Source organism: Ixodes scapularis, unplaced genomic scaffold (genome assembly GCF_016920785.2).
Source record: "Ixodes scapularis isolate PalLabHiFi unplaced genomic scaffold, ASM1692078v2 PGA_scaffold0__279_contigs__length_252992795, whole genome shotgun sequence".
Taxonomy (NCBI): Eukaryota; Metazoa; Arthropoda; class Arachnida; order Ixodida; family Ixodidae; genus Ixodes; species Ixodes scapularis.
The window spans coordinates 10,111,842-10,133,688 of NW_024609835.1; the positions used below are offsets into that span (position 1 = coordinate 10,111,842).

At 49.3% G+C, this 21,847-nt stretch overlaps 1 protein-coding gene across 1 annotated transcript in view; it reads right to left on the reverse strand.

Moving 5' to 3' along the window:
* The window catches only part of LOC8029595 (delta(14)-sterol reductase TM7SF2), an 86,154-nt gene extending 68,713 nt beyond the window's left edge, over positions 1–17,441 (reverse strand). The window contains exon 1 of the mRNA XM_042290822.1: positions 17,333–17,441. Coding sequence (XP_042146756.1) covers positions 17,333–17,441 — 109 coding nt within the window. The remainder of the gene's footprint in view (positions 1–17,332) is intronic.
* Positions 17,442–21,847: the final 4,406 nt, after the last annotated feature.

The window sequence follows — 21,847 nt, forward strand, 5'->3', positions numbered from 1 at the left end:
GGCTATTCTAAGACCAAGGTATCTAAACTCTGACACTCGGCTTAAGGCTTTTCCTTGCAGCATATACATATACTCTAACGGCTGTCGTTCATGAGTGATCGTCATACATACTGTCTTGTCTAAGTTTATCGACATTTGCCACTTAACACACCATTCATTGATCTGAGACAAATATTTGTTTAGCATAACTTGATCATTAACGGACGTCCCTTCAGTATAAATAATACAATCGTCGGCAAATAATCTGGCTTTTACAGGTGAATCTTGGATAAGGTCATTAACAAAAACCAAAAACAGCAGGGGACCCAGGAGAGGACCCTGTGGAACACCCGAGTTCACATCACATTCGTCCGAGCTAACCCCATCAATACTTACAAACTGTCGACGATCATTTAGAAAGGCCTCAATCCACCGAACAATCTTATTATCTCCCAAGATGAAAATCAATTTAATTAAGAGCTTTCTATGATTAACTTTGTCGAACGCCTTCTTAAAGTCTAAAAATATGATGTCTGTTTGTCCCTTACGTAAAATGTTAAAAGAAAGACATAAATGTATCGGCAATATCTCGTCTCTTTAATAAAAACACGTTATAAGACAACTTGCGTTAACTAACGATCTTTACGCCAATTGGATGAGTCTGATCAATCATGACACGCCAAGATAAAGAAAAAGCAGATCCAACTTTGGCCTTCCGCTTCATCCCACGGAGGCCTACGAGGAGCCCCTGACACTGCCTTATTAGATCATGATTATCTTGTTACAGTGTTCTAGAGGGTGTAGTAGCAAGAGCGGCGCCCGCTTACAATGAAGCGCGTGAAGACGGTCGATGTAGATACCGCGAGTGGCGCTGGAGTTCTGTGACCTAGGAGAATTAATGGCACGTGTGCGATGAACGAAGAAGACGACGAGGGTGACGCGGTACGCTTCTTCGAAATGTAGCACCGTAGAACTTCTTTCGCAGCTATTAAGCCTGCAGCCCAAGTGATAGCGTTGCTGAACGATGTGTCAGTACTGGGGGGTAGTCGATATTAATTAAATAATCTCCCTCAAAACACGGGAATATTTCAAGTAGAGGATAGCACACACTCTAGAGGCATTAGTCCAAAGGCAGAACTACAATTTACTTCGTTTCACCTTATGTTGTACCGCAGCGAAGGCTAGAAGCGCGAGCTCATAGCGTTGGCAGCTGCTCTTAATTCACGAGAGCATGTGCCGCCGAGATGTGCCCCAGAGCAAAGAGCTCGCGCTTGTAGCCTTTCCTGCGGTACATCATAAGGGGAAACAGAGTATACAGAGCTACATTAGCAGTTGTTTCGCACCGCGAAAAGCTCCAGTCAAACCACAGTAGTAAGCGCCGAACAGCGCTGATGATGGGGCTGCGGGGGCGCGCTCCTAGGGCACAGAACAGCAGCGTCTACGCGCAAAATCTTCACAAAGCGGCCGCCGCTCTTGCCACTACAACCCCCTCTAGAACACTGTAATCTTGTTGTCTCATACAGCCATGTGCTGAAACTGAAGTAGGCTCTATCCTTCTCTGCCAACCAAGGTTAGCGACGTGCGCGACCAAAGCGTCGCTGGGATCGGCCTTCAACGATTGGCCAAACGCTTTCTGAGACGTCTTGAGCAGGACTATTTCTGCTCCCATCTACAGAAAAATTCAGACACTCAGCTCTGACGGTGTTGAGTTAGGATCGTGACGACTAAGTTTCCACCGTTCTTCTTACGCAGTATCGAACTTGTCGTCGCTTGCTTCTAATAGCGTGTTTCCACAAGACGTCAATCCGCCATTTTGTTATTAGATGTCAGCGTGATGAAACTTATGAGCTTTTGAGCACTGCCAATTTGAGGGTGTGATGGGAATCTTTGGAGCGCTCGCCTTCTGCACTTAACAACAGCGCTCGCCTTCTGCTCTTAACAACAAAACGGTGGACGAAATGACGTCGGTGAAAACACCCTATAATCTTCGCAGTAATGTCAGGAATAGGAACTATAGACCTTCCCAGCGCTTATCATCCAGGCAAAAAATATCGAGTCACTGGGCTGTGGACGGATGCGCTGCGTCTCATATTTTGTGGAAGGGAGCTACTGCGCACGCCCAGAACGTCTTCCACAGCCCAATAGACACAGATGGCCACGCCCAGAAGGAGAATCCTGGGAAGGTCTATAACAGGGCGCCACCAAAACAACTCGTTGTCAAAATCATTGAAATGACCGACGTTGTCGTCGTCTTTTATGGATTCACCGTGGCGCTACTTTTGCTACAGATCAGCCTAACTGTAAAGGCCGGTTCAGACACTTGCGTTTGAGTGCGTTTGACTGCGTTGCGTCGAGGACCGAAAGCGAGTCATCGGCAAATCTGCGCTTCGTATGAAGCGTGGAATCCAATTGAAGGAATCACCTTGGCACGCGATATAAGCAGCAGAGATGTCCTGGTTTCTCGCAGCCGCAACGCAGTCAAACGAAGTCGAACGCAACTGTCTGAACGGGTGTAGCCCGAAACAACCCATTCCCGTTTGAACCCGTCCCGTTTTGACCCATTCCCAAAATGACCTTCCCATTTGAACCCGTCCCGTTTCGACCCATTCCCGAAACAACCTCCCCGTTTGAACCTGTCCCGTTTCAATCCGTTCCCGACATGCCCTTCATATTTGAACCCGCCGTAGCAAAGACATATTTTACGTTTGAATACGTCCCGTTTGAACCCGTTGGTATAAAGTCCCGCACATCTCAACCTCTTCACAAAAAGTGTTTATCGTTCTAATCCTGGTTTGCGCAGTTTTTCTGCTTAAGAGTATGTCCCGAAATCATGTTAATGCAATTAATGCAAAGGTGCAGGCGAGAAATTCAGTTATGTTGTGAAATATTTTTGCTTGTAAACGTATCATTAAAATATGCAATACTTTCAGACAAGCTTCAAGAAAATATATTTTTACTTGAACCACTTCAAATGTTTCTTTCAAGATGGTCCCCAAAATGTGTACTTACGAAATGGACTATGTACACTGCGCGACAACGCCACAACGAACACGATCTTGGTGATTTTTCGAATTTTACTTCGAAATGGTATTAGAAGGTACCACATTTTACCGCTTAGGTTAGTGGCCCAGATAAGCACTTTCTAACACACAAGTAATATTGATGGCAGTCTTCCGATTTTTTTTTTAGACAAACAACTAAAACCAACAATCATTTGTTCACGCTAACGGTTTTGCGCTCTTTACAATAACAGGGAACTTTCGTAGACTGTTTTCGAAGTCACGCGACGCTCCTCCGCAACCCGCTACGATACCCAGAACTCTACAGTCAAGGCCATCGACGCGCAGGCGCAGTAGCGGCTTCTTCGTTGCGGAGGGCTCAGCGAAAGGGGAAACGCGGTCTACAAAAGCACATAATGAAGTCTTACGCAGGCAAGCACTTTGAGTAAGCAAAAATTAGCGTCGCCTAAGTTTTTATATTGCGACGCTACTTTTAGGTTACCCAAAGCGCTTACGTACGTTATTCTAAAACTTCCTTATAGTGAACGGGATACTTTTTAAATGTGATAACTCAAGACAGGCTGACGGGCATATGATTGCGACTTCATTTTCTTACAAGTTCAAACACAGAACCGTCGCGTACACAGCCAAAAATCATAAACCACAAACTGCTGTCGCTTTGGTTGAGGAAGTCGAGAAGGAAAATCGCGCATCAGAAAGGCGGCACTCCAATTGTGATAGTTCGCGGCGGTCACCTGGCCCGCACGGCACCACCATTTGCAAGCTGCTGCAGCGATATCCTTCTCAAGGATCATCCCGTTTGCAGGTCGATGAAGTTGTAAATGTTCGGATGAGCCCTCCCCGACACAGCGTTTATCTTACGGTGCCAAGTCTCCGAGGTTGTTTCGGGAGAGGGAGAAGTGATGTGGAGCAAGGAGAACACACACTGGACACTTGAACCTAATCAACAATACAAACTAACCGAACGATGGCCGAAGCGGGAAGGTTGTTTCGGGAAACGGCGAAATGGGAAAGGATGAAACGGGAAGGTCGTTTTGAGACGGGTCGAAACGGGAAGGTACAAACGGGAAGGTTGTTTTGGGAATGGGTCGAAACGGGAACCACCCGTCTGAACCAGGCTTAAGGCTAAGTTCTCCCTACTATAGTTTTCATTGCAATGACACTCCTATGTCCTCTCTTCTACAAATTTCTAGTTCTTTTAAGAAAAACCTTTATGGCACGTTTTTGGTTTCTTTGTTGCTGTGTTTTGCTTTTGAAACTCTGCTATACCGAGGCTACGCACTCGATAGAGTGAAGTGAGGTCGTCAAACTAACTTGAAGTCGAAGGTGCTCCTCAGGAAGAAGCCGTGTGGCACACTACAGAAATGACATTAAAGGCTAAGCTCAGTCGGTTGAAGTGCACTAAATTAGCCCGTCTGACAGTGGTAGAAGATGGTTGGGTTTCGACACGCCTCACGTTTCTTAATCTGTCAACCGATTGCGAATAGATCGCGCCGGTCAGTGCCGACCATAGAGCCTGCGTTACCTGAACCAGCGTCGAAAGTCGAACAAAAGCCGACGAGCCGTCGACAAACTGGATCTGGCAAAAGTTCCCTTCGATGTGGACCACCCTGGCTGGCAACGGGTGGCTTTCGACGAACACCTCGCTGCCCACCCCCACCTCTTTGTCGTCAGAGGCCATGCCGTGTGTCGTCACTCGATCCTGGGACTGGATCCTGGGAAAGTAGCGCCAAACTCCCCGTACGGTCGCCATTTTGGCTCATAAAATTAGAAATTTCTTCTTGATATCTTCATTATTAGTGAGCCGATCTAAATTCGCTGGTGAAGGGTAGCTTATAGAAACGTTTCTTGTATACCGAGATTTTGCTGTCCAGACAGCGGCGAGACAAACGTACATTTTCGTACCACCGCCACATGTGGTGCTGGTGCTGGGAGGCATTGAAAGATAGTTTTCCTCTTTTGAGATCCGCAAGAACAATAATATAATTGTTAGAGATTCGTGGAGATGGGCATGATTGATAGGTTGATTGCATACACAGTGCCAAATAAATTTATATGGGCGAGGAACGCCTTAAGTACGATGATGATCCATGGTGATCTTGGTGCCATTGTATTAAAACGGCACTCTCGAAGCTTCGAAGATTTGAAAGGGCAGAAATGACGATTGCCATTGAAACGGAGACCCAAACGCCTTGCGAGGTTTTGGTCGTCTGTATGTCAGTGTTTGTTTCTGTTCAGCTGGGAAGACAATGGCGCTACTTTCCCATTATCCAGTGACTCCATAGGTACACCTACCCTCATAGCCACCATAACGCGTGCAGGCAAGGCCCCTGACCGCCGCCATAGCTCTTCTCGTGCGGACTTGCCCGTGCAATATCAAGCTTGCCAGAACTCTGTTCGCAGTGCTAGGCTTGTGCTAATAGTCGAAATTTCGAATGGTAGCTTCGAATAATAGACTGTTCGATATTCGCTTCGAGAAGAACTGCACTATTCGCGCTTTTCGAAGTGTCGATTGCGATGGGTTAGCCCCGTTGAGTGCGCTTCTCTCCGAGCATTGGTCGATAGCGGAGAAGCAATACCCGCGAGTGCAAGCTCCACGGGTGTTGCTTCTCCGCATTACATTTGTACTCGGTAAGAAGCGCACTTCACGGAGTAACCCGCCGCGATAAACACTTGGAAAAGTATGGACATCGCAATTGCGTTCTTGGAAGAAAAGCATACATTCAAAGCGGGATGGTGAACGCCTGCCGACTGTATTTGAGAATAAATGGAAACTTTGTGAATGTGTATATCTACATTGTAGTAAAAGTATCAAAATTAAACTGTTATGCAAGAATATACTATATTAGGCAGAGATGCCCTTACAACCTGCGTTCAACATGTGCAACTATTTATTTTTTAATTCGAGATTAAAAAAGACATATTTTAAGTAGCAATCTTTGTAAATTTACTCAATTGGGTATAGTTGGCCATCTCTATAGGATTCATTTTATGTCAAATTCGTTGTTTACTTGCCATCCCAAGACATCAGACCTTATGAAGACACAGTTAAAAAATATAGATAAACTTAGCTTGTAAATGAACAAGTGGAACAACCTTCACAAGTTAGCTGGGTTTTCGTCTAAGCATTACGGAATGGTAGTGAAAGGCATGGAAGAACTATTCGATATTCGAATCGAAAATATTCGGCCAAAACCAGTATTCGCTTCGAATTCGCTTCGAACTCAAAATGCACTATTCGCGCAAGACTAGTTCGCACACACGCTTCACGTGCTTGAACTCATGGGGGACCAGTCGGGGCTCCATGCTGACAATTGTCTGTTTTTACTTGCCAGATAACTTTAACACAGCTCGTTTCATATTTGAAAGTATGTTCAGCTACTTTACTAGGGGAATACAGGACACTCTCCTCATTTGCATCAGACAGAAGGACGGCAGCGCCGTAAACCACCCCTGGTGGAATGGTTTATTGGTAGACGCCTCTCTCCCTCACCCTCCCCTTCTCGCCGCCAGTCCATGTGAAGGCGACGCCTTGGAATGTGGTGCAGTTGACGGAGTCGGGGATGCAAAGACGGTACCGCGGCCGCTGTCAAGCGTGTTTCCACAGATCTTTGTTGTCGTCTTTTTCGTTGTATTCTCGGGGAATGTCCTGTATTCTCCTAGTAACCTATTTGCTATGAACCCCCCGCCCCTCCTTTGCCCCCCTCTTGATAGACCGATCTCACCAGCCAGTTTGACTACGCCATTTCTGCCGCAATACATCGAGGGAACTTCAGGCTTTCGGCACGTGCGATAACCTCAGTGGAGCTTTGCGCGTGTAGAGGACGAGGCGGCACTAGCCCTCTCGTCCACTGCCCTTTGCCTCATCTAAACTAAAATTAAGGCGCCGTCACGAATGCGCCGAACGCCTGGTGAGTTCGGTCAGTTAATTTCAAGAAAAAGTGCACAATCCTTACTCGAACACGGAGTTAGGCGGAAAGCCATTAAAGGGAAACTGAAGCGGGTCTGTATTTGAGGAAAAAAAAACAAAACAACACTTTTCATCTGGCCCTCAGGATCACGAATATCGCGATTATTTTTCACGTTGGTGCACGGAGGCTGCAAAAAATGTTTTGTGAAGTTCCGTTGAAGCCCCTTGTTCCCGGAATCTCCGCTCTCGCGCATCTTCAGCGCCTATCAAAGCTACTTGATACATGGTTTTGCTAAAAAAAAAAGACGGACACAAGAGAGAGAAACAAACACGAGCGCAACTTACAACTGCATTGAAGAAACCTTTAGAAAGCATACAGATATATCGTCAACTTCATTACGTCCACGCATGCGTCGTGTTACTATCACACGCTCGTCACAGAAACTTATCAAGGAAGCGTTTTTCAGCATTATACAAACCGAACGTTCACCAAATCGCCCAACAACAAACTATCTTACTGTACATATCAGAGCTATGTTCGCGCTTTCTTTCTATTTTCAAAAACGCCCAGAAAAAAAACGTCACGACTGGTGTCGATGCGAGGGAATATACCTGTCAAGCTTGCGATTGCACACGTTGTCCACTCGAGCGGCAAGCGCTTGGCGGCCGAAAGATCTGCGTATGACGTAACGACTGGTTGCAGGGTTTTCGTGTTTTATCGCGTCTAGTTACATGTTCAAACAAAACAAAAAAAACGAAAAAAAAAAAAACGAACGTGATATTTAAATTCACGGGATAAAAATACTCCAGAATTCACCACCAACTTGTTTCTTTCAAGAACCTCTTTAGTTTCTCTTTAAATATGTCGCAGCCACGCCGTGGTGCACTGTTCAGAGGTCATGCTCAGAACGAGCTTATGCTTATGCGGAGAGCAAGTCGTCTGCTTTTTGCGCAGAGGTTGCGGCGACGTCAGAACGACGCCGAGCTCTGATTGGCTCTTATTGGTTGGATAGAGGGTAGACCTCGATGCTAGATGCCTTGAGGTCTACCCACTATTGTTTACAGCAGGCGTTTTGACATCATCGCAATAGACCTATACGCCTCGCAAGTGGGCTCATTTTCGTCTTCTGCGCATGAGAAAGGAAGTAGCGGTGTCGTCAGAACGCCGAACCCTGATTGGCTGATGGCGACCCCCTGTCTGAGCGTCGTCTGCTCCTTTGCAACGTCGTCTGCTCGCTACATCGTCTGCGTCTGTCTCGCCTTTCCTGCGACTTTCGGAAGTGCAGGTTTTTACGAGCGAGCTCGAATTCCCCTTTCAGAGAGGGCAGACGAAATAACTCGAGCGGTACGTTGTTTTTTTTCTCAACTAGCAGACGCGCATCAAGGAGGGAAGTCAAAGGACTCACTGGCGAGGTGTCCCGAGGCGCCGAGGTTTGTTTGCTAAGAATCGAGACTGAGCGTGTTAGTGTCCGCAAGTTCCCTCCCAAATACTTTTTCCCTCCTTTCGTGTGCGGCGAGACCCCTCATTCTTTAACGGCGTCGGCGGGTTGACGCAGTTAACGTCGTCTGCTTTACGTCTGCTAGTCAAAGCGATGGCTGCTTTACCTTTCCTGCGTCGGTCGGAGATTCACCGCTTTTTAGAGCGCAGCTCTTAGGGGCCCGTTCCCGGCCTGAGCGGCGTCGGCGTCGGCGTCGGCGTAACCTAGGTCATCCCAAGGTCCCGTGACCCCCAAGGTCACGTGACCCCTCCAGGTCACGTGACCCCTCCCAAGGTCATCTCAAGGTCACGCGACCCCAAGGTGACCCCACGTGACCCCCGAGGTTACATGGTCTCCTCCCAAGGTCACGTGACCCCCGAGGTCACGTGACCCCTCCAGATCACGTGACCCCCAAGGTCACGTGACCCCTCCCAAGGTCATCTCAAGGTCACGTGACCCCAAGGTGACCGCCACGTGACCCCCTGAGGTCACGTGGGTGTCACGTGGGGGTCACCTTGGGGGTCGCGTGACCTTGAGGTGACCCCCACCTGACACCCAAGGTCACGTGACCCCCAGGTCACGCCTCCCCGAGGTCACGTGACCCCCCTCCCCGAAGTCACGTGACCCCCCCCCCCGGAGCATATTAAATAATGAGGGGAGGAGGAGGAGAAGGAGGAGGGGTCTACCCTCCCCTCAGTACCCTTCACTCCTCCTCCTCAAGAGCTGCGCTCCAATTCGGCGTTACAGGGATTTGTAAACGGCTTTCATTTTTTATCGGCGAGTCACCGCTGCCTGGGGAAACAAGGAGAAAATAAGATGAAGAAATTGACCTCTTAATCTAAAATTGAGGTCAGCGATCAAAGTATAATACGGAAAGGGTTCACAAGGGTCGCGCGGGCGTATTCCATTCAGCACGCCAGCCGGTCGTGGGCAGACGGTCGCCGAGTCGCGGTCGCCTAGTCAAGCCGACATCTGTCGGCTTTTTGTTCATGCCTCCAGTGCCTGTATTCGTGTACAGACGCAAATAAAATGATTGATTGCCTGCTAGGCATAACTGCCGCGCTCGCTTGGTCGCGTTCGGTGGAGTCGTGGCCGTTGGAGCTTTTCCCGGGTGTTTGTGGATCCAGCGTTCTTGTTCGTCGGGGTCTGTTTCAAGTACTTTTTACTTTTTTCTTGCTGCTTGAAGTCGGGACGCGTGAGAAGCGCACGTAGAAAAATTAACGTCCGTGTGTCGTCACGACCGCGACGCTGTCGGCCATGCTGATTTGATCGTAAGAAGTGCGTGAGACAGCTTCGGAGCTGTCGTAGGATTTCGTCGTAACCTGCGCAAAACTTACGAAAATTTCGTTTCGTGAATACGAATTTGTTCTCAAGTTTTGTCTTACGCCCATTTTTTGGCGTAAGATCGTTTTGTGAATCTGGCCTCTGCACTTTCGAAAGTCGCAGGAAAGGTAAGACAGACGCAGACGACGTTGCGAGCGCCGAGCAGACGGCGTTGCAAAGGAGCAGACGACGCTCAGATAGGGGGTCGCGATCAGCCAATCAGGGCTCGGCGTTCTGACGTCACCGCTACCCCCTGCGCAAGAAGCAGACGAACTTGCCCTCCCCATTGTTTCATTACCCAAGCGTCATGGAGAATGCAAGGATTGGTGTTCCACGCGCCACACGCGCGCGCCTTCCCCGTATAAAAAATTCGAAGTAAATGACCAAAATAAAGCGTCGACGAACGCGCGTGCAAGATACAAATTCTTTTACATTTTTGCTTTAGAAAAGCTACACCTGCTGAGGCCAGCACGTACGGCGGGTGGAACACCAATATCTGCATCCTCCTTGATGCTTGGGTAATACAGCAATAGATCTATTTCCGTGAAAGCAGCAGACGAACTTGTGCTCTGCATAATTTCCCAAGACCGGAAGTCCTCTTGGTGCGGAATGCCCGTAGCAAAAGCTCTGTGAAAGCTCGCCTTTAGCGCGCTGAGCAGCTACGCACTCAGCGATGGCCGCCAGTGGTTTCCCGGCGCTGCGGGCGACGCAGCTGGAGTGAGAGGCGTGTCGAGTTGAGACGCCCCGTAAAAGCGTTGTCACCCTCTCCTTGCATCCGTTCACCAATTTCTGGTTTTTTCTTTTTCGAAAGACGCCATGCCAAGAGGCATGCTACGACGAAAATGGGTACAAAGACGCGAAATCGGCTTGGCAGCCGGCACTCTCTGCGGGTGCTACCGTTTTCGAATCGCTTTCACGAACTCTTCTTTTGGGACGCTTTTTGAAGCCGAATGCTAGGAAGCTATGGAAAGAAGGCGTTTCAGGGTCTAGGAAAAATAGCGGTAATCGAGAGACCGGACCTTACTTACACAAGGAGAGAAGATTCCGATTCCTGGTTAGCTCAGCGGGCTCGGGGATACTGGCGACACTGCGAGGGCGCGTGCGAACGTTCCGAACGGCTGGGGCTCGCGCCAGCTCGCACCGCGCTGTGCGTTGTGCTGGCAACAGCTACCCTCGTTCACAACGCCTTGGGCACGGTCCTTGGGTAGAGTTACAGTGTTGTACAATGAACTATAGGAGTATTTACTGGCGGCCATATTTGTGTGCGTGGTTGCTGAGCGCGTGCTGACGGCGAGCTTCCATAGTTCTTTTGTAACGTGCATTCCGCACCCTCGAGATTGCCCGTCTAAGCAGCCTATTAATGTAGGCTCGTTCTGAGCATGCGCTCTAGACAGCACCCACAAATATGGCGCCCAGTGAATACTCCTTATAACTTCGAGGCACGCACGTGTGTTGATGTCATAACATATGGACTTCTGTCACGCACAGTACTCGCGTAGCTAGCCTTTTAGAAAGCATCACGTCCACGAATGCAAGCTACACGCCCTACTCGGCTTGTAAACAAACGGGCGTCATGATCTTCCGTCTACGTCGCCTCGCGGCGCGAAAATACCTAGCTCGGTGTGATCCAACTTTGATCGGAGCGGCGCGACCACGACCTGCTGTGATCCTCACCTATCCAAAGACGAGTGTGCCAGCGCGCACCTTCTAGTTTATGCCGCGGCCGCATCATTTCGTCGCGCTATGACTTCGCGGCGCAACACAAAGGTCTTTTTGTTTCTTAGCGTATCTGCATATCAATCGAAGGCGCGCAAGGCGCGGCGGCGTGTTATCTGGTCCTGTTCAAAGTTATTAAATTAGCTCAGGTACAGAACTGCTCATAGACGCTGCATGCACGAGGAGTACCCCCCTCACTCACCACGACTCGCCTCCCGTCGTTCGACGCGCCGGACGGCTGCTCGGTAACTGCAGTGTGTTCTATGGGATACGTACGTTGCGAATCGCAGTGTCTAGATGGCGTTCCACCATACTCTATTGAACACAGAGTTGGTAAACGAAATTCTAGATGGCGCCTCGAACGACGGGAGGCGAACAGAAGCCAGTGAAGGGGGTACCTCCTCCCGCAGGAGTTCCACAACTGAAGTAATCTGTTAGCGTTGTTCCTGACTATGCTCTCAGCGCGGGCCTCGCGGGATCTCTTCAGTCAGTGGGCGCATGACGGGTTAGTCACTGTCACTAGAGGCACGGCTGCCTCTAGTGACTAAAAGGGGTATTCACACGAGGGAGAAATCCCGGGGATTTCTCCCTGGCACGCGCGCATCACGAGATGAAAACGCGAGGCTTTTGCACATCGCAAAGCCTGACGTTTTCGTCGTGGGATGCGCGTGCCGGGGAGAAATCCCCGGGATTTCTCCCTCGTGTGAATACCCCTAAAGCCCCTCTATCCTGGGAAAAGTGGCGCCATTCATTGTTGTAGAAATGCTCGAGGCACGTGCCGCGCGCCACTTCTGGGAAATTCATGGCGTCTGAAATCTAGCTCAGTGCTGCGCTGTGCCGCCATAATCTTCCCAAGGGCTGCACGTTGCACGTGCCTCGTGCGTCGACGAACCTTGCGCTACTTTTGAAACATGAATGGGGCTTTACTAATGACGAATGGCTGCTTACGGGTGATCAACGCGCTTATTTCGACAATGGCACGAGAGCAGCAGGGCTAGAAAACGCCCTTGCGCTTACGTGTACACACGAGAGCGATGCCGGCAGTGCGCCCTGCTGCAGTGTGCTACAGCGACCTACAGGCGGCACGCTACGGCAGATGTTCCCGAAGAACAGTAATCAGAAGCCGCGCGCCGTGTGGGTCGGCTGTGAACTGAGTTTGGGTCGCAGAAAAGCCTATGCTGAGCGCTCCCAACGGCAAAGCGAGGCGCTTCATCGGCGACAGCGTCTCCCTCATGGAGGCATTCTGTGGGCAGGTCAGGATTACAGTAGGTCGGGGGCGCGACATTTCCACCTCTTGGCACCGACGATGGCGGCAGTTTCTATGGTTACGGCGCTCAGCGACGCGGCGTCGCTCAGTTTTTGATAATGATGGACCGAATCTGTCGAACTTCAGAATCGGCAAAGTTGAGCACATGCCAAACATTTGAAGGAAATTTCGGCAAAGATTCGGCAAAGATTCGGCAAAAATTTGGCAAATGTCTGCGCACGCAGGCATGGGTTGCAAAAGGACGCCGTGCAGTCGTGCGGGGTTACCATCGTACAGTACAATGCAACCAGCGTTTACGGCGAGGTGTAAAGTAGGCGACACGGTAACTGTGCGTATAAGTGAGCCTTTGTTGGTGTCTTGAATATTTTCTGCCTCAAAAACAGAAGATCGACCAGAAATTTAAAGCACTTCTCGCAATCATTACAATCCTGTTTTCGACTCACAAGTAGATTGTGCCAAAACAAAATAATATTGCTTTTATTTTAGCGTTATTTCGCGGTTTTCATGTATCTGCATGCCAGGCACGTAGCCAGGATTTTGTTTCGGGGGGGCCGCCCATGACAAAATGCTGTATGAGGGGGAGGGGGGAAGAGGAGGGTCCCAGCAAAATCGAAGATATAGGGGGGGGGGGGGGCGGGGGAAGGGGGCAGGCCCCCCCCCCCGCCCCCCCCCCCCCCCCCCCTTGATATCTTCTGCCGCCCTGGCTAAGTGCCTGCTGCATGCATAAAAGTAAACACAGAACTATCATGCTCGAAGTTGCACATCCGACCATTCCTAACTCTTCCCATCTTCCTAAACGTCCGTGTGGGCCCTAACACCAGAAACCGGCATTTTAAAGGTTAAAAACGATACTTTGCGAATATGGAACGCACACGCTCATGCAAAGTTGATGTAAAGTGACTCAAATCGAAAAACATTCATATTTAAATATAACAACCGTTGCATTCGGTTTCTCCTAGGGAACGGTGACTACCAGAGAAAGTAAGAACGCAATGTTATTGACGAGGCTATGCTTATACTCGAGCGTGGTGCGCGTTTTTTTTTTTTTAAAGCGCAACTCTTAGGCGCCCGTTTCCGGCTTGAGCGGCGTCGGTGTCGGCGGCGGCGTCGCCGTCGGCGTAACCGCGCGGCGCATGATGGGTAAATATCCCCGATAAATTTAGCGGAAATTTTTCCCGCTAAATCTAGCGGAAAAATCTCCCCGCTAAATCTAGCGGAAAATTTTCCCCGCTTAATTTAGCGGAAAATTCTCCCCGCTCAATTTAGCGGAAAAAATGTCCCGCTAAACTTAGCGGAAAAGATTTCCCGTTAGATTTAGCGGAAAAATTTTCCCGCCAAATTTAGCGATACATTTTCCCCGCAAAATTTAGCGAAAAATTTTCGCCTAAATGGGGAGCGAGCAGGAGAAGAGGAGGGGCATAGCCCCCTCTCCGTACCTTGCCCTCCTCCTCAAGAGCTGCGCTCTAATTCGGTGTTACAGGGCGTTGTAAACGGCTTTCATCCTTCGCAAAATATTGAATTATCAAAAATCAGGTCGTTTACGATATATCCATCCATGCGCCAATACTGATACGAGAGAACCGTTTGCGAGAACGAGTTTTTAGAGTGTTGCAGCCACTAATCAAATAGTGTTTTAGGAACTACCATTCACGTGAGGTTTTCAAAAGACAATTCCGACACACATTCTACATTAAAAAAAAGTGAAAGCCGTTTACAACTCCCTGTAACAATGAATTAAAGCGCAGCTCTTGAGGAGGAGGAGGGAAGGGTACCGGGGGTGAAGTGACCTGGGGGGTCACGTGACCTTGGGGAGTCACGTGACCATGCCGATGATGTCATCAGGGACGTCACTGATGACGTCATCAGTGACGATGACGATGCGGACTCGTATGACGTCATCAGCGATGATGACGATGACGATGCGGATGTCGGTGACGTCATCAGTGATGTCACTGATGACGTCATCTGTGATGATGACGATGACGATGCGGAAGTCACGTGACACCCCTAGGTCACGTGACACCCCCAGGTCACGTGACCCCCGCCGAGGTCACGTGACCTCTCCGATGACATCGTCACTGATGACGTCACCGGCATCCGCATCGTCATCGTCATCATCACTGATGACGTCACTGATGACCTCACCGGCATCCGCATCGTCATCGTCATCATCACTGATGACGTCATCAGTGATGTCACTGATGACGTCATCTGTGATGATGACGATGACGATGCGGATGCCCCCCGAAGTCACGTGACACCCCCAGGTCACGTGACCCCCGCCGAGGTCACGTGACCTCCCCGATGACGCCATCGTCACTGATGACGTCACCGGCATCCGCATCGTCATCGTCATCATCACTGATGACGTCATCAGTGACGTCACTGATGACCTCACCGGCATCCGCATCGTCATCGTCATCATCACTGATGACGTCATCGATGACGTCACCGGCATCCGCATCGTCATCGTCATCATCACTGATGATGTCATCAGTGACGTCACTGATGAGGTCATCAGTGATAATGACGATGACGATGCGGATGCCGGTGACGTCATCGATGACGTCATTGGGGAGGTCACGTGACCTCGGCGGGGGTCACGTGACCCTGGGGGTGGTCACGTGACCTGGGGGTGTCACGTGACTTCCGGGGGGGGTCACGTGACCTCGGGGGTCACGAGACTGGGCGTCACGTGACCTTGGGGGTCACGTGACCTTGGGATGACCTTGGGGGCCACGTGGCCTTGGGATGACCTTGGTTACGCCGACGCCGACGGCGACGGCGACGCCGCTCAAGCCGGGAACGGGCCCCTAAGAGCTGCGCTCTAAAAAATGTCAGAAAGGCGAATTTGCGTGCATGGCATAAATTTATCTGGGTATTTATTCTGTCAAAATGCAGGCGCCAGATAAATGCTTTCCCAACTTCGACACTTTGCCGGATAGGGGTTTCCGCTCAAAGCGATTCACGGCAGCATTCCTGTTCACTTCCAGACCATAATTGCAGAAGAGAGACTTCATAAATATTTTGGTGATGAGTACCAGGAGATGCTGCCGATGATCTTTGCCATAGCTTCCACAAAGTTTGTCGTCGACTGGTGGACGAAAGTCAGCGCCTCTTGCGGCCGTTTCGGCCGTTTGGCAGAGGGTAAGAGGAGGGGGTACGGCAGGACGGCGCGGCTCTCGTATGACAGGCATCTATTTAGACGAGGCTTTGACCCAGGGATCCTGGGCTCAATCCAACAAGCTTGCTCAATCCCCACCCTTGCCCGTTTCGATCTGGATGACCATCGTACTGGCGTCGTGTATCACTTGTGCGTGGTGCACGTTAAAGACACCAGCCTAGCAGTCGTACTGCACAGGCTTAATTGCTCGTCTAAAGAGGGTAACAATGTCGCATGTTCTGGCACACTAAGCTGCTGCTCTATAAACAACGACTATTTCTTTAGTGTGTTTGTCATTTTGTTATTACGGTAGTCTGGACGGATGAAGCTATCATTCCGGGAAGAGCATCACAAACGAGAACTTCTAGCGAAGCGAACGAGCGTTTCCCGGCGTGGCGTCTGCAATACGGAGGGCAAGTTCGTCTGCTTCTTGCGCAGAGGGTAGCGGTGACGTCAGAACGCCGAGCCCTGATTGGCTGATCGCGACCCCCTATCTGAGCGTCGTCTGCTCCTTTGCAACGTCGTCTGCTTGCAACGTCGTGTGCGCCTGTCTTACCTTTCCTGCGACTTTCGGAGCAAACTCGACTTCGCCTTTAAGAGAGGGCAGACGAAATAACTCGAGCGGTATGTTGTTTTTGTCTCACAACTAGCAGACGTGCATCAAGGAGGGAAGTCAAAGGACTCGCTGGTGAGGTGCCCCAGGGCGCCGAGGTTTGTTTGCTAAGAACCGAGAGTGAGGGTGGCTAGTGTCCGCAAGTTCCTTCCGAAATACTTTTTCGCTCCTTTCGTGTGCGGCGAGACTCCTCACTCTTTAACAGCGTCGGCGGATTGGCGCGGCTAGCGCAGTTAACGTCGTCTGCTTTACGTCTGCTAGTCAAAGCGATGGCTGCTTTACCTTTGCTGCGTCTGTCGGAGATTCACCGCTTTTTCACCGGCGAGAACGCGGCCTTCGAAAAAGATTTGTGTTTGTCCTTTGTCCCCCTTTTTCCCCTTCTCCAGGGATTATATTTGTCAGTCTTGTCCAGCTCGCTTGCACCTTTGCGTTTAATTGCATTATAACAACAATTACTTTTTGGTGTCAACGAGTCTACGACATAACTTGCGCGATACGTTCGACGCCGCTCGGGTAGCTCGATCAATCTTGCTCGGATTCTCTTCCACAGATTAGCGCAGGTTTTCAAACTTTCGCCACTTGGGTTTACGCCACACATACATACCCGAATACGCTAACTGACAACAGCCTTTTAGTCGAGCGAGAAAGTTGTAACAACAAGCAGCGATCGAGCACTTTTAGGCTATGATGTGCTCACACTACCGATCGCACAGCCGCATTTGTTTATTTACAGTCACTATATCGGCTGTCATCTGTCTTTAGCTGATTATCTTTGAACAACTCATTAAACTCAAGGTACCATTCACGAAACTCGTGCAACTAAACGTTTTAACATAGCGATGAACATAGTTTTTACTTCTTACCTGAGTGAGCGATCTGCCACGGCATGCTTATCTTGGGGCGTTGCAGCCACTGCTGTGGGTCCGTCTTGGACAGTCCATTTAGAGCCGCGTAAAGTGCTGTAGCCACCATGTGGCTGCACTTTGCGGCTCCGCGATGGCACTCACAGTGACTCTCTAAAATGTCACCTTTATCGGAGAGCGCCTTCTTTACCGAGCTATAATTCTTAAACGACGCCTGGACATTCGCAACTAGAGTGAAATCCTTCACCTCAAAAGAAAGGATGTATTCTTCAAGGTATTTTCCTTTCGCCTTTTTCGAAGGCCGCGTTCTCGCCGGTGAAAAGGCGGTGAATCTCCGACAGACGCAGGAAAGGTAAAGCAGCCATCGCTTTGACTAGCAGACGTAAAGCAGACGACGTTAACTGCGCCAACCGCGCCAACCCGCTGACGCCGTCAAAGAGTGAGGAGTCTCGCCGTACACGAAAGGAGGGAAAAAGTATTTGGGAGGGAACTTGCGGACGCTATACTCTGTTTCACCTTACGATGTACCGCGATGGATGCTACAAGCTGCACGAACCAATCCGTATAGTTCCTAGCTTGTCTCGCGACCTCGCGCTGTCTGCGTCGCTCCACCCAACCGGAAGGGCATGTGACGCCCTCCGAGCTATGAATTGCTCCTCATAGAGTCCCTTGCGGTCCATCGTAAGCTGAAACAAAGTATAGCCACCCTCACTCTCGGTCCTTAGCAAACAAACCTCGGCGCCTCGGGACACCTCGCCAGTGAGTCCTTTGACTTCTCTCCTTGATGCGCATCTGCTAGCTGTTGGACGAAAACAACGTCCCGCTCGAGTTATTTCGTCTGCCCTCTCCGAAAGGCGAAGAAATCGAGCTCGCTCGTAAAGACCTGCACTTCCGAAAGTCGCAGGAAAGGTAAGACAGGCGCAGACGATGTTGCGAGCAGACGACGTTGCAAAGGAGCAGACGACGCTCAGATAGGGGGTCGCGATCAGCCAATCAGGGCTCGCCGTTCTGACGTCACCGCTACCCCCTGCGCAAGAAGCAGACGAACCTGCCCTCCGCATAGGCATCTAAAAGTCGTTGAGCGCGCCACATCTCGTCGCTATGATATACTTGGTCGCCGTCGCACACGGGGCAAGCTGCGCGATGCTATGGTGCAAAGAGTTATTATAATGTACGCTAGAGGTTCAAATGGCGCTGGTGTCTATGCGACTTCCGGGAGGCAAATTGAAGCAGACAGCAACCAGTCTACTTTTGCGGTGTTCGTGTGCATTCACATGGGAAAACGCACGTGAATTTTGTCTCTTCGCCGTAAGATAACACGAATAACTTTTGTTATTTCGGTTGTAACGGATAGTATGTACCTTTATTGATATTCTGAAAGTGTAATTGATTGAGTTACAACATTTTTCTTTACCACTGAACGACGTTAAACTTCGCTCTATTTCAGGCTCAAACCTCTGTTCAACAGCCGGTGTGTAAAAACAAGCGACGATTCTAAGCAAAATAACAATCGAAAGGAATGTAGAGTGCGTTTAAGGTTCAACAGCATTCCGGTGGCGCTTATATATTGCTAATATGTCCGTTCTGTCACTATATGAAGACTGCGTCGTGCATCTTTACAGTCTGCTAAAAAAATAAAGTATGTGGGCTACGAGAGGTGTGTCTTTTTATTATTTCCTATGTCGGGCAGTTTTAATCGGGCACCTGTTCTCTGGCTTCTCCCCATTCGCAAAGATCTGGAGCCTGCGGGTGATGATTTGAACCCAGAACATGCATCTTTGCACATATTCATGAGCAGAAAGAAGAAAGCAGTACTTATTTATTACAAATCTGACTATAGTACGTGACTTTTAATTTATTTGATCGTCTGCATGCACAAAGAGTTACTTATCCAGTGTTACTGTGTAGTTCTTGCCGCCTCTCTTGGTTTTCCACATGTCCTTCTTTCGTTTAGTACGTATGTCCCTCATGTTGAAAAGTGCCGACGCCGTGTTCGCGCTAACAGTGTCCGACAGTGCACATAAATACACGTACGAAGCGGTTTTAGCATCGTTTTTCGTACCACGAATTTCAAATGAAAACGCTGTAACTGACCAATTATTTCGTCTGCGTGACTGAGAAAAGTTCCAAGCCACCTAGTACGTACGAATTATTCGTGATATTTGCTCTTATAATCGAGCGCAGAGAGAAAATGCACTCGCTTTTTCCCATAGCAATGCATTACCGGAAGTCAATTTCGGACTGGTTGCTGTCTGCTTCAATTTGCAGCAGCACACTAGCGCCAGTTGAACCTTTAGCGTACATTATAATAACTCTATGCTATGGTGCCTGGAACGCGTCTCCAACTGGTGTGTTTACCGCCTCCAAAAAAGTGGTCCCTCGATTTCCGCCTGATGACGTCATACAAGTGTCATGCTGTCGCCGGTCGCGACCCTGGTGGTGTCTCAGCAGCCGTGGTGGATGTGGCAGACGCCTGTTCTGCTGCAGGTCGCTCTTCACTTCGACAGTCCACGGAAGCTACAACAGCGGGAAGTTGGGACGCTTGGGACGCCGTGCCGACAGCGACACTCGCGTTCGCTCGTGCTTTTCGCCAGCTATTCTACGACCAGCCGCCAGGATCGCGACAGGCTACAGCATGACATTCCGGCTTTTGTGACGTCATTTGTTGCCACTTTGGGACCACTTATGTTGTATGGGCGGGATAGGACGCCAAACACACCAGTCAAAGACGCGCTCCAGGCACGATAGCGATGCTGACAGCTCCTCCTCTAGCCATCGTACTGATATGAGGGGCCTAGCGCTACTAAATAAGCTACGCCTCAGAGTAACGACACTTGGCCATATTGTGCCTTGAAATCGAGGTTGCCAGTTATCTGAAGCTTTATCTGAAATCACAGGAAACGCTTTTCCGTCCTCCACAAATGTTTAAACAGTTCGCGACAGAGCAAAGCAATATTGCATGACCTTCCTAACACCGAATCTAATGCTGAGGAAATGTACTATAGAAAAACTTGTGGTTGGGCTAGTTGGTGAACGTTGGAAATCATGGTGTAAGGCGCAACAAACAACGGACACAAGAAAGAAAACAGACATACAGGCGCCACTCACAACTATTTTTAAAAAGTGCAGAAAGAAAGGAATGCACACATCGTCATCTTCATCACGTCCACGCATGCGCTTGGTCATGTGATATTCATCAGCCATTCACAAAACTTATCAAATAGTCTAACCTCGGCATTATAGAGTGCAATAGATATGTCATTTACGCATTGTGTACCCCTTTTTCTGATAAAATACGCTAGGGGGCACGCGAAAAATAAGAGAGCGCGCAAACTAAGACAGCGATTCTGGGCAAAGGCAAGTGTAAAAACACGCACGAGTTATTGGAAGCGTATTTTATCAGAAAGAGGGGTACACAATCCGTAAGTGACACATCTATTGCACTCTATAATGCCGAGATTAGATTATTTTAAAAGTTCTTGTGAACTGGAGATGAAGCGTATAATCACATGGCTAAGGGCATGCGTGGACGTGATGAAGATGACGATGTATGTATTCCTTTCTTTCTGCACTTTTCAAATATAGTTGGTGAGTGGCGCCAGCATTTCTGTTCTCTCTCCTCTGTCCGTTGTTTTTTGCGCTTTACACCATGATTTCTAATGCTGAAGAAGTCGCACTTTTAAACATGACGATTGGCAGTTGCGTCTGCTCTGCATACGAACCAAAATGGCGGTGCCCACAATAATGTCGGGGAACAAAGTGGCGACACTCTAAGCGCAGTTCATTTAGTGGCTCTAGAGGGGCCATTACCACAAGTACGTAGTACGCGAGACACGTACCACATATTCGCGGTACGCGTCTCGCGCGTCTGCGCAGTAAATAACCAAAATAAGGCGTTGAGAAACGCGCGTGCGAGATGTTGTTTGTTTTAGAATTCTACTTTAGAAAAGGTTCTGCTGCAGGCGCCAGCACGTGCGGCGCGCAGATTTATATTGCCAGCATTCTCGTTGATGCTCAATACCTCACCAGACAGTTATATGTCGATGTTACATGATCTCGTATTCAAACGCAGTTGTGGGAATTGAGGCTTGCCAGCCGAGAAACGCCCCGAGCGTGCGAATGCTCGATGTACTCTGCCGCGTACCTTCAGGACAAAACGATAACAAGGCGTGCAATATGTGAATTCTTGCAAAACACTGTCACCCGATCCTCTCCGGGCACTGTACGTGCGTTGCAGGTAAGTTACTTTTAAACGGTTAGTTGTTGTCAGAGTATACCATTTTTTATCATTCCAAAGAGCACATTTTTCTTCGTTCAAGACTCTGGTGTTAGTTAGAAAAGTAAACACCTTGAATATGCTAATACAAATTGTGCTTGGCCCACCAAATGTAACGTCCCATTTCGCCGATGAAGGCTTATTGACTTTATGTCAAAATAAAGTTTCATCGACACGGCTACGTTTTGTCAACAATACATGCTTGCATCTCATCGCCACGTACGCGTTATGGCCACTAG